Source organism: Orcinus orca, chromosome 14 (assembly GCF_937001465.1).
Source record: "Orcinus orca chromosome 14, mOrcOrc1.1, whole genome shotgun sequence".
Taxonomy (NCBI): domain Eukaryota; kingdom Metazoa; phylum Chordata; class Mammalia; order Artiodactyla; family Delphinidae; genus Orcinus; species Orcinus orca.
The window spans coordinates 10,459,478-10,472,785 of NC_064572.1; the positions used below are offsets into that span (position 1 = coordinate 10,459,478).

The 13,308-nt window shown below is 41.4% G+C and overlaps 1 protein-coding gene across 7 annotated transcripts in view; it reads right to left on the minus strand.

The window, feature by feature from the left end:
- Positions 1–13,308, minus strand: part of PCNX2 (pecanex 2) — a 274,063-nt gene that overhangs the window by 143,206 nt on the left and 117,549 nt on the right. For all 7 annotated transcript variants that reach the window (XR_007471226.1, XM_033408945.2, XM_049696787.1 and 4 more), the window contains 2 exons: positions 7,373–7,465; positions 6,424–6,574 (listed from right to left, as the gene is read on the minus strand). Coding sequence is in view for 6 of the 7 variants with exons in the window: in XM_033408945.2 (XP_033264836.1) it covers positions 6,424–6,574; positions 7,373–7,465 (244 nt within the window). In the remaining variant the exon portion in view is untranslated. The remainder of the gene's footprint in view (positions 1–6,423; positions 6,575–7,372; positions 7,466–13,308) is intronic.

Genomic DNA, 13,308 nt, shown 5'->3' on the forward strand with positions numbered 1-13,308 from the left:
TGTGTTCAACAAAAGTTATATTGGGAGGGAGGAGAAGGGGAAAATGTAATGTATGAGGGAAGGTAAGCAACATGAATCTTTATTACTCATAACAGGAAGCCAGCAGACAGGAAAATTTGAAATATCAAGAAATAGACGAATAGGCACATTATTTAGAAGAATTATGGTAAATGCCAGAAGAAATACCTAAAGTAGAAAGTAATTTTTCCTGGAGAGGGGGAATCAGACGGGAAAAAGTTGACCAGGGTCTGCTGCTTTTCATTACAACTTGTTCTCTTTGGTTCTTAACGCTATGTATTACTTTGAAAAAAGCAATATCTGTCAGAACCATGTCTTTCCCATGCAGAAACCAGTCTATCTGCAAATCAACAGGCAGGATTTGCTAAAATGCAAAGTAAATTTCATTTAAGAATGACAAATTCAGGACTCATTTGTGAATTAGTTTTATAATAGTGAATATGGTTAAATTACAGTTGAAATGAGATTTTTCAGTTGATATGTTCAGTAATTTCTATCATCTTTTATCCACTTATTCTAATGTATCCAAAAATTATAGCTTAAGCTTTTTCAGCAACCATTTTTTGCAGAGGGATGAGACTCTGTGTATCTTATCACACACATAGACTGGAGTCCTTCAAATAAGCCTTTACCTCCAGGCTTTTCCTGTCTACAGGGAACGCTTTCTTCAGGAAATTTACAAGGCACTAATCATTCATTCATTCATTCAATCAATATTATTAAACAGCTACTCTGCAGCAGACACTAATTCAACATTTAGTTATAAAATCTCATTTACTTCCATTTTATGCACACAACCAAACCATTTGGAAAAGCTTGACCAATGAACATGAAGTTAACTGTAACCTCTTCACTGGGCCTTCTACTTCTTTGTATTTGCTGCATGGCTGAACGCAGTGCTGACCCTTCATCACTCTGTGTGTAGCAATCATGGGTCTTCTTTTCGAGCACAGCCCTAGCTTCGTTCACTAGGTCAGAAACTCTTTGGTGACAGAAACCACATCTTAGTCAACCTATCTCACTGGATCACTGGTTTGGCATCATGTAGGAACTCAATAATTATTTTCTTTCTTTTTTTATATTTTTACTTTACATTGGAGTATAGTTGATTTACAATGCTGTGTTAGTTTCAAGTGTACAGTAAAGTGATTCGGTTATACATATACATATATCTATTCTTTTTCAGATTCTTTTCCCATGTACGTTATTACAGAATACTGAGTAGAGTTCCCTGTGCTACATAGTAGATCCTTGTTGGTTACCTATTTTATATGCAGTAGTGTGTATATGTTAATCCCAAACTCCTAATTTATCCCTCCCCCCTACACCTTTCCCCTTTGGTAACCCTAAGTTTGTTTCTAAGTCTGTGAGTCTGTTTCTATCTTGTAAATAAGTTCCTTTGTGTAATTATCTTCTCAATGAATAGTATCTTCACAAGCATTTTCTGAGTGAATAAATAAGTAAACCAGTGAATGCCGATAATGAACTTATTCTATATCTTAATCTCTTTTAAGACCCACTTTTATGGTAAGAGTATGGCCATCGAATCAGATCATTTTAACTTTTCTTAAATTCTCAGGAGCCAAGAATGATAATATTACAGAAATTACTTCCTGGGGGACTATGTGAAAATGGGACCCAACTCCATTATTCCCTTTCGAAATAACATAATGCCTTTGGAAAGTTCTTAGAAAAAAAAATTTTTCAAACAGACCCAACTTCTTATTCTTTTACAACAGGCGCCAATAAATGAAGTCGTTTTTCTAGAATCATCATCGTAATTCAGGATAACAGATTTGCTTTATTTTCTAAAAACCCAGTGCTCCTTAAACAGCGAGGCTCAAAAGTTGCCTCCTTGACTAATACGGTGCCATTTGTAGTGGTGTCTACTCTGCTATTTTCAGCACGATTTGCTTAGATTGGTGGGGAATAGAACAATGAAAAAAGCAACTTCACGCATACCCATTAGTATAACTCAGTTACACCCACATCACCACCATGGTTCATTTGACTGCTGAACTGTACTATGATTCCTACAATTTTATTCTTTCAGCTTAAATATTGATGAAACACCTTGCTGGGGCTAAGACGGGATAAGGTTTACTTAAATTAGTCTCAAAAGTAAAGAAATGAACTGGCTCAAAAAGATATTTCCATTTACAGTCTTTCGAGTTGCAACACAGTTCCATTTTATCGTAGTCTGAATTTTATATCAAAATTAATTTTGTATCTCCAAGTAATTTTACATATCAAGTAAAATTATATATCAGAGGTATGCAGACAGGAAAGTAAACTGAAAGAAAGTATACATCCCAAGTTTAAAGTCTGTTCTCGCAAATGTAGGGCTGATGAGATTTAAGTTAAGTACAAACACTGGGGGTCCAGCGTGAGCAAGCAGATGTATTGCTCAGAGTCACTGTAGAGAACATGTTGGAAAAGGAGGCTCAGGGGAGCAGCTGGGAAGTTACTCTGGTCTAGGTGGTCAGGGATGGACCTCGGTGGGGGGACTGATTTTTGAACAGAGACCTGAAAGATGAGTTGCCTGGCCTGAGTCTAGGGAAACTTAAGAAAAGCATCCCAGGCACAGGGAACAGCAAAGAGAAGGTGGTGGGAGAATGTGGTGTGTTTGAGAAACCACAGGAATGTTCAGAATTTATGGTGGTGAGTCTGTTTCAAACCAGGGATTAAAGCTTTGTAGCGTTAGCACTGGACTATGGCGTGTTTAACTCTACGGGACCCAGCGCAGTGATGTGGTTCTTTGGGGTAACGATGGCAAGAGCAGTCTGAGGGCCATGTGCAAGTTGCACGCGATCTTCCCACCGCACTGAGAGCAGCGTGGGGAGGAGGACGAGCATCCTACTGGAGGGAGTGAGGTCACCTGGGTTCTGGTCGCTCGTTGGCCACCAACTTAGTGGAACCCTAGTTAACATCCCTTGATGTCTCTGGGCGTCAGTTTCCTCCTACGTAAAGTGGTGGGATAGGATTCTATGAACTCTGAGACAGAGACACAGCACACATGCCTCATCGTATACACCAATTCCAATGGGTAGCGATGTCTGCCTCTGGCCCAGGGATCACAGTGGTATCCACAGACCTGCCGGCCCTGCTCTGCTCTTCTTTTCCAAAATATTGTGTGATCATCTGAGAAAGAAGATTTGGCGTATGTTCACATTAAAGGTGTATGACCGGCTTGAATTTCCTGTGCATGTTTTCTTGCTAGTAGAAGAAAGAAGGAGTGAAATAGCTAAAAAGGCAGAAAGGTGGGCAGGAAGAGGAGGAAAGGAAACTTAGGCTGTGGGTGATACCAAAATGTGGGGTCTTCAACAAGTTCATACTAACACGTTGTAAGTACTTGGATTTTCCTTCCAACACACATAATTTTGAAATGCAATCTGTTTTTCATTACGGGCCTAATTTGTCAAATCTATTACCGTTGGCTAGATTTCAGGTAGCTTATAAACAGCTAATGTAGGCAAGTGAGAAACACCCACCAAGCCTCTGCTGGAGCCCGTGGTACCAGGGGTGAACGTCTCCCGCCCACCCTACAGGACAGAGGCCCAGAGCTGCCCTCTCACTTGCTCCTCCAAGAGGGGAAGTCAACATACAAACACACTCTCCTTTCTTGTTCTTGAATCTTGTACTGAAAGGTCATTCAGAATTTCAATATCTAAATGATTCTAAGTTAGACTGGGTTCTGTTAGATTCAGGGAAAAAAAACAATCGCGTTCACACACACACACAAATCCCAACTGCCCACTCTTATCTTTCAGTGTTGAATTCCACACTCTGAATTGCCACCATAAGGAGAGCCCACGCCTGGTGTGTCTTATTTTCCTTTCTCTTAATTTGACAACTTCTCTGTCCTCACCCCAAGGCGCTTAAATATCTAGGCACAGATACAGATGTTAGAGATACAGATATGCCGTCTCCTGAGTCAGCATCTTACCTCAAATCCCCATCAACTGCTTACCAATGATGCCAAAACAATACTCCACTAACTTCACTGCAACTTAGCCTTTCTAAATGTTAAGACAATGAAAGGGAAATGTGACCCCAACATTGCAGAAGTTCTACAGAAACTGGTCTTTTCTTCAGGTTGCTCTACTGACCCACAAGAATGGACCTTTCCCTTTAAGTGGGCTGAAAAATGAACTGACTAACATCAACTGCGCCCGCTCTGAGTCTATCTTCCTTCCGTTTTTATAATACTGATAATAATTTGCATTTAAGTGGCACCCAACATTGAACACAGCATTTACAAACCATATTATGGGGGCTTCCCTGGTGGCACAGTGGTTGAGAATCTGCCTGCCAATGCAAGGGACACGGGTTCGAGCCCTGGTCTGGGAAGATCCCACATGCCGCAGAGCAACTGGGCCCATGAGCCACAACTACTGAGCCTGCGTGTCTGGAGCCTGTGCTCCGCAACAAGAGAGGCCACCATAGTGAGAGGCCCGCGCACCACGATGAAGGGGGCCCCCGCTTGCCACAACTATAGAAAGCCCTCGCACAGAAACAAAGACCCAACACAGCAAAAAATAAATAAATAAATTTAAAAATAAATAAATACTCCTGTCCTCTGTTTAAAAAAAAAAATTAAAAACAGGAAAGTTTAAAAAAAAGAACCATATTATGCAGCTTGATCTTTGGCGAGCACCTGGTGTCGTAAGTGGGAAAAGCAAGCCTCTGAGGGTAGAGCAATCTCAGCTGCCCTCCACCACCTTCTAAACCCTATGCTGGCAGCAGGTCCATCAGGCCATGTCTGTCCTCTAAGCAAAACCCCACTTTACTGATTTGGCTGTTTCAAATTAAGGCAGCTCCTGGTAGCCACCCAGACATGTTCCTTGAAGAAGCCCTCTCTATTTCTGACAGCATCATAAGTGACTCTTTTGCTTCTTTGTTTTGTTTTGTTTTCAATTAATTCCCCTCTGCCCTTTTACTTTGGTCACACTAGTCTACTGAAGTTACTGATGACAAACCTGGCGGAGCCCAGTACATTCCTGTGAGTCAGCAAACCGTGGTGCTACTCACATCCCCTCATTCCCGGAGGTAGAGATGACACCTCGTTTAACATGAGCTAGTTATCAACTACAGCCATCAACTGTGACTGATACGCCTGAAAATGGCGATAAATCAATCCTTCCGTCATCTGTTCAATCACAGAGGCTGGGGAGACCTAGCAAGAGAAATTCCTGAGTTTTTTTATTTAGAAGCTCAAACACTGTCGGGGTTACCAGGCTACTACTTGACTGACTCAGCCCAGGGAACTGCTAAGTCAATCAAGTACAGGTCTGTGTGTGGGTCTAGTTCTACGTGAACAAAGCAAGTTCAACAAAATTCAAGGGTTCAGCGAGCAAAATTCCAAGGTCAGCCTCTGCTACACCCCTGCCCTGGTTTTGTGGAGGGTGAAAGGGCAGTCAAGTGATGCTATTCTTGGTCCCCAGTCAGCTGAAGCTGGAACAACATAAACTTCAGGTCTTGAAATGGAGCAGGACCCTACGGTCTTTCCTCCCCCAGCCCATGTCCTCTGCCTGCCTTCTGTCTGTGGAAAAACTTAGCCAACGAATAAGTTTAACCAGAGAAGTGAGAAAATGCAGAAGCAAAGGAAAACGAGACTAAGTAATAATAGTTCAGTCATTAAGCAAAGTTAAGGACCTTTAGTCCCTCCTCAAGGGCTAAAGATCATACTCTGAGCCATATCCTGGGAGCTGTCTTGTAGATACTGAAACCCTCACCAGGTGGAAGAAGTTAACTACAAGATGCCATGACATAAGCAGCCACAATTCCGAGAACTGGCCTCAAAGAAATAGAAACAAACCGACCCCGGAACTGCAGACTAACTGCACCTGAAACAATCAAGATGACGCTGGTCAGACCACCGACGACCAATTTCAAGATGACAGCCAGAGCTGACTGTGCTGTTTCTGCAGGTAGCCCCCTCCCTCCATCTACAGAAGCTCCTGACCCCTGGTTGTCAGTGCAGGGGAGCTGGCCTTTGGACGGGCATCCACCCCCACATCCAAAATAAAGCAAACTTTCCTTTCCACCAGCCTGGCCTCTTTATTGGCTTTTGAGCAGCGAGCAGCCAGAGCCCACTTTCGGTTACAGTCTGAGTGACGTAAATTAATTTTTCCTCAATAATAATAACCAATCATTTTTAGAAAATATACTTCTAATTCACTCCACTTCAACTTTCTTGTTCTGGGAACACTATGTACACTCCAAGGTACACACACTCTCCTTTTTTTATTGTGGTGAAACATACATAACGTAACAGGTACCGTTGTCACCATGTTTAAGGGTACAGTTCCGTGGCATGAAGTGCATTCACACCGCTGTGCCCACCCTCCCTGTAAAGGATGCCACCCGCTTACATCACATTTGCATGAGAGATATTTTACTAACCTCTCACTTCCCGTTGCTGATACTCTTTGTTTTTAAGGACGGGGTGTGAAATCCACATCCACGGGTGATGCTTGCGGAGCTGTGGGAGCAGGTAGTGGGTTACAAACCCCACAGTGCCGGCCAGGGCAAACAGCACGATGCTGAGAAACGGCTGCGACAGAAGAGGGTAAGAGTCAGTGTGCAGCCTGAAGGACGGGGAGGGGTGCCCGCAAAGAACACGGAACACTGTCCTCCCTCTCTGCTCCCCCTAAGGCATACACAGCCAAACCGGGTTCCTGCTTCAGGCCTCTGAAAATTTCTCCCATATCACAGGAAGTTGATCTCTGTGTTGAGAACCACCGAGACGGGGTGGAGAAGAGGTTGAGACATTCTGCCCATGAGAAAACGTTTTCTTGTTTTTTGTTATTTATTTATTTTTTTTTTTTTAAAGAAGGGATGGAGAATAACAGATTTAGCTAACAGACTTTTCCTCATTGAAAGGCAAGTGAGACAGCAACTGTCTGCAAGCACCTTCAGCCAGAAGTCCCATCTGGAGCACTCTAATTTTGTTTCTCCAACTGAAAATTATGTTCCAATAATCTTTTTGGCTCTGTGACCTCCGTCTCACTCCTGACGGTGAGTCCTCCCTTCTCTGCTCGTAGTAGTGAGTCGGGAGCCCGTCTTACTACTGCTGACTGTCCTCACGGTGGATTCCACGAAATGCGCAAACAAAACAACTCCCCAGGTGGGGAAACAGAAAGGGTACGAATGCACTCTGTGATGTGGATCAAAGCTCCTCTTGGACATAACTCGTAACACATCTGCATATATCCCTTCAAGCCCTCAACTGGCCTTTTCTGTACCTCCCCTGGCTCCACCATCCCGTCAATAGTCTGGAGCTGCACAGTGGGCTTCGTTTATTACAGAGAATAAGGAGGGGGTAAGAGTGCAGAGCCACATGGATACATACCCGCAAGGACAGGAACACAGTGCTGGCGCTGACCGCAAAGGACAGAATGGCAGCCACCGAGCAGATGATGAGATCCGATTTTAAGATATCCTTCTGTAAACAGAAAACAAGGGTATAGTTTGCTCTTCTGTACTTCTCTCAGCTATTCCGGGTGACCAGGTAAATCAGGGGACAGGATCTTGACCCTGGATAAACTACACCTGCAGCCCATCAACTTACCTGATCAATTCCCAATGGCACACACTGGATGGACTGTTTGCCACCTCCTGTTTGGGGAATATCAGGGAAACTAAGGCAGAGGGTGAGGGAGAGGAAATGCGGACTGCAATGCCTCCATCCGCTAGCCAGGGAGAGAAGAAAGGTTTTCTAACCCGTGGAAGAGGCATACGTTTCTTCTCTACGAGCAGATCAGATGCAACATGCCCGGTGTGCTAAAGGAGGGTAAAGCGCAAATCATCTCTACTTGCCTTTGGCATGGCTTACGTTTTAACATGCGCACAGCCTGGGTATGCCGAACAGAGGCCTCTTACACGTTTACCTATTTTTTCGGCCCAGCATAGATTTTACATTTTAATTCACCAGTCAAATTGGGTAAAGGCCATTTCCAAATAATTTAAGTATATTTATATTATGTACACATATACAGAAAATGAAATGTCGGTAACTTGCTAATAATTTTCCATCATGCAAAATCGTGGTGTGAGCAGGCAGTAGGGAAACAAAGCAAAGTGAGACGAAAGAATGTTATTAATACTGCAGATATATGAAGGAAGGCATGTTAGCTCAAACAGGGTACAATATTGCTGACTGATAGAGCTAAAAGGAACCTTAAGGGATCATCAAATTTTTCCTCTCTTCAGAGACCAATTAGCTGCAGTACACAATTACTGAACATTTTAAGCTATCACACACTGTTATTTGAAAACTCTGAAATCATTAAATATACCAATGTATCGTACTGAAAAGGAATTATGCCTCTTAAATAACAGCTTTGAATGTTATCTACCAGAAAATCAGACAGAATATACAACTCTGTTTCCCTACCTCCTCCCTTTTTTTCTTTTCGTACAAACCGTATTTCCGTTTACCTACATTTCCTCCCTGACCTTTTTCTTTTCTTGTCTTTCTAAAATTAAAATGTGGAGTTCCTTGCAAGTCATACTGCTGGCTTTCTGACTGAATTGATATCCAAAGTGATGGAAAGAAATCAGGAAGGCAGCTTAAATGGAATAAAAACCACCTGAACCATGTGATGAAAAATCAACAGGGCTTGGTTGGGATAATCAATAATACAGTGAAGAGATACATTCTCAACATCAATTACCAATTAGCTGCTAAAGTTCTTTTGAATTTCCAATCTCAAACGTTTACGATTCACATACAAGTACTGAATAGATGAGGAATCGTAGTGATAAACCAAATTCTAGGTTTATTCTTAGTAACAGTAATCTGATTTTTGAGCAGGGAAAATCATTGGTTTTTAATTCTGAATCTATAAAATTTTTGTGATCAGAAGTGTTCTTGAAAATTTACTACTAGTAAATGGCAAAAATCTGTTCTCTCCTTTCATCCCAAATGCTTACAAAAGGCCAAACCTTTCTGGAGGAAAGTTCTGTAATCCACTGCATCTTTAGCCTGTGGAGATATGTCAATTTTTATTTCCTATTTTTCACTGACATGGTTTATGTCACTTAAAAATTGCTGAATGCTGGGCTTCCCTGGTGGCGCAGTGGTTGAGAGTCCGCCTGCCGATGCAGGGGACGCGGGTTCGTGCCCCGGTCCGGGAAGATCCCACATGCCGCGGAGCGGTTGGGCCTGTGAGCCATGGCCACAGAGCCTGCGCGTCCGGAGCCTGTGCTCCGCAACGGGAGAGGCCACAACAGTGAGAGGACGTGTACCACAAAAAAAAAAAAAATTGCTGAATGCTTATCCAAAAGGGAGATACATATTTTCCAAAATATTCTAATTTAAAATTGTGTCATCTTTAATTGACCACTCATCCCTGTTTAAAGGCAAAACAGTGGGCCACCAGGGCAAGTGTTGGGGGGAGAAAGGTTGCATTTGCACGTTTCTTAAAGCATTAGGGAGAATGACCTCAGATTATTTTTAATTTTTTTTCCAAAGTTGGACAATATACAGGAAGTTCACTGATTTTTGTCAGTGTCATCAGTATCCCTTGTAAATACAAACCTTTATACAGCCTCTATTTATTACCTTTCTGTCCATTTCTTTTCTTTGTTGTAATTGTTTTTTTTTTTTTTTTTGCGGTACACGGGCCTCTCACTGTTGTGGCCTCTCCCCTTACGGAGCACAGGCTCCGGACGCGCAGGCTCAGCGGCCATGGCTCATGGGCCCAGCCGCTCCGCGGCATGTGGGATCTTCCCGGACCGGGGCACGAACCCGTGTCCCCTGCATCGGCAGGTGGACTCTCAACCACTGCGCCACCGGGGAAGCCCCCTTTGTTGTAATTTTTAAATAGCTCTATTGAGATATAATTGACATACAAAAACCCTGTGTGTGTGTGTGTGTGTGTGTGTGTGTGTGTATGTGTGTGTGCATATATAGAGAGAAATGGTGTACAATTTGATGACTTTTGACCTAGGTATATCCCCATGAAACCATCACCATAATTAGGATAATTAGCATATTCATCACACACACCCCAAATTTCCTCTCCTGACCTTTTCTAATCTATCTCTCTCTTCTCTCCTCACCTATCCTCAGATAAACACTGCCCTGCTCCATCACTATAATTTGTTTTCATTTCCTAGAATGTTATATAAATAGAACTGTAGACAATGTATTCTTTTCTGGTCTGGCTTCTCTCACTAGTATAATTATTCTGAGATTAATCCATGTGTTATCTGTGTCAACAGTCCATTCCTTTTCGGTGCTGTATAATATTCCTCTGTATGGATGTACCCCACACTGTGTTGAACCATTCACTCATGGATAGACATCTGAGTTGTTCCCAGTTTGGGGCTATTATAAATAAAACTGCTATGAATGTTCACAGACCTGTTTCTGGACACATGCTTTTGTTTCTCTTGTGTAAATACCTAACAGTAGAATGTCTGGATCATATGGTAGGTTTAGGCTTAACATTTTAAGAAACTGCCACATGATTTTCCAAAGTTGTTGTAACCATTTTACATTCTCACTGGCAGTCTGGAGGGTTCCAATTGCTTCGTATCCTTGACAAGGATACACGCTTGGTGTAGTCAGCATTTTTTATTTTAGCCATTCCAGTGGTTGTGTGGTACAGTGGTTCTCGACCACTGCCTTCTCAACAATTGTCTCAATTGGGGACAATCTGACCTCCCAAGGGACATTTGGAAAGAGACATTTTTGTTACATTTTGCGTAGAGGAAGAGTGTTACCGGCATCAGGTGGGTAGAGGCCCGGGATGCAGCTAAACATCCTACAACGCTCAGGATAACCCCTGACAACAGAGGATTATCCGGCTCAGTGTCAATAGTGTGAGGTCAAGAAAGCTGGATATAGCAGTATCTAATTACGGTTTTAATTTGCATTTTCCAATGGCTAACAATGTCGAGCATTTTTCATGTACTTAATTTTTTAAAGGTCATTTACAATAGCATCAAAAATAGGAAATATTTAGGGATAAATATGACAAAAAATATGCAAGACCTGTACATTGAAAGCTATGAAACATTGCTGAGAGAAACTAAAGAAATAAATGGAGAGATATACCATGTTCTTGGATTTGAAGATTCAATATTGTTAAGGAGTCAGTTCTTACCAAATTGATTTACAGAGTCAATGCAATCCTAATCAAAATTCTAACAGGATTTTTCTGTACAAATTGGCAAGCTCATTCAAAAATTTATTTGGAAATGCAATGGACCTAGACTAAGTAAGACAACTTTGAAAAAGAAGAACAAAGTTGGAGGACATTCAATATCTGGTTTCAGAACTTGTATGTGCAAAACTACAGTAATCAGGTATTGATGGTATTGGCACAAAATATACATCAAGGTTAACTGAACAGAGTAAAGCGTCCATAAATAAACCAACATGTAAATGGCCAATTGATTTTAAACAAAGAGGTCAGGACTTCCCTGGTGGCACAGTGGTTAAGAATCCACCTACCGATGCAGGGGACACGGGTTCAATCCCCGGTCCAGGAAGATCCCACATGCCGCGGAGCAACTAAGCCTGTGCACCACAACTACTGAGCGTGTGCTCTAGAGCCCAAAAGCCACAACTACTGAGCCCACGTGCCACAACTACTGAAGCCACACGCCTAGAGTCCACGCTCCACCACAAGAGAAGCCACCACAATGAGAATCCCGCACGCTGCAACGAAGAGTAGTCCCCACTTGCCACAGCTAGAGAAAGCCCGCGCAACAATGAAGACCCAACACAGCCAAAGATAAATAAATAAAATTAATTATTTAAAAAAATACAAAGAGGTCAAGGTAAAATGGCACCTTTCCCCAAAATAAGGTAGAGGATAAATCTTTTTAACGAATGGTTCTGGAGCAGTTGAATAGGCATCTACAAAAACAAAACAACAAAAAGCTCCTTTACACTTACCTCACATCACGTACAAAAATTAACTCAACCTGCCTCATAAATCTAAGTTACACTATCGAATTTTTCAAAGAAAACATAAGAGGAAATCTTAGTGACCTTGGGTTTGGCAAAGCTTTCTTAAATAGGACACTAAAAGCTGGAATTATAAAAGAAAAAAACGTCGTAAATTGAATTTTATGAAAATTTAAAACATCTGTTCTTCAAAAGACTTTGTTATAGAATGAAAAGGCAAGGCAAAGCTTGGGAAAAAAACATTTGCAAAACATACATCCAACAAAAGACTTTTATCTATAATATATAAAGAACTTTACTGATCAATAAGAAGTCCAACAACTCTTCCCTACCCCATTGCTAGCTGCACATGGGCAAAAGTTTTGAACAGACTCACCAAAGGAGATGGCAGATGGTAATTACTGAGCTTTTTCCTCGTGGTGCCAATGAATAAAAATATAGATGACTCTCTTAATACGGGTGAAAGTAACATCAGCAAAATAAAAAGGAAATGACTCCCTCTTTTCCTACGGCCACCAAAGAGCAGATATTATTTTGCTCCAAAAACTGTACTCTTGAAAATATTTTTTAAAAGGAACCTTGAAAGACACCTGGGCCTCAGAGATTGTTGCTGTGTTTTCTGGGCCAGTATTTTTGCCTGTGGACGCTGAATCATAGTTCTAGCTGTAAACACAAATGTATATGGTTTTTCTGTGAATGTTTCACAAAGGGCTAATCTTAGTGTACATATAATTTTCTACCTTTTTCAACAGTAGTTTCTTTTGTGACCATTATAAATATTATTGTATAGACTTACTAACAGCATCTTACTGGCTAAATAATTTTCCATCTTGTGATGCCATACACGTAACCGACCCATACATACACAAAGCAGTGTCGTAAGTATTAATTTAGTGAATGAAACTGAACGCAAACTTTTCCTAACTGCTAGATATTAGGCTGCCTTCCATTTGTCCCCAGTGAAGTATGCTGCAATCATTGTCTTCCTGCACCTAATTCTTTGTCCATATTTTGACTTAATTCTCTAGAAAACCTATGACAGAGATTTACTGTATCACAGGTTATGAATATTTCACAATTCTTGATAAATTATGCCTTACCAGATGATTGTAATAATTTACACAAATACAATGTCTAAGAGATCTCATCTTGTCACAATTGGCAATATCATTCATTTATCCTGTGCTGAGTGGAACAAAAAATGCCATCTTATTGTAACTTGCATTTCTTTATTTATAATAAGTGTAAATATACGTCATCCATTTACCTACTAAATACTGTTCCTAAATAAGATGTATATATTAATATCATTTGCTTATAGAGTTTAAAAAATCAAATTGTAAAAGTAGTTGGTACCAGAAACT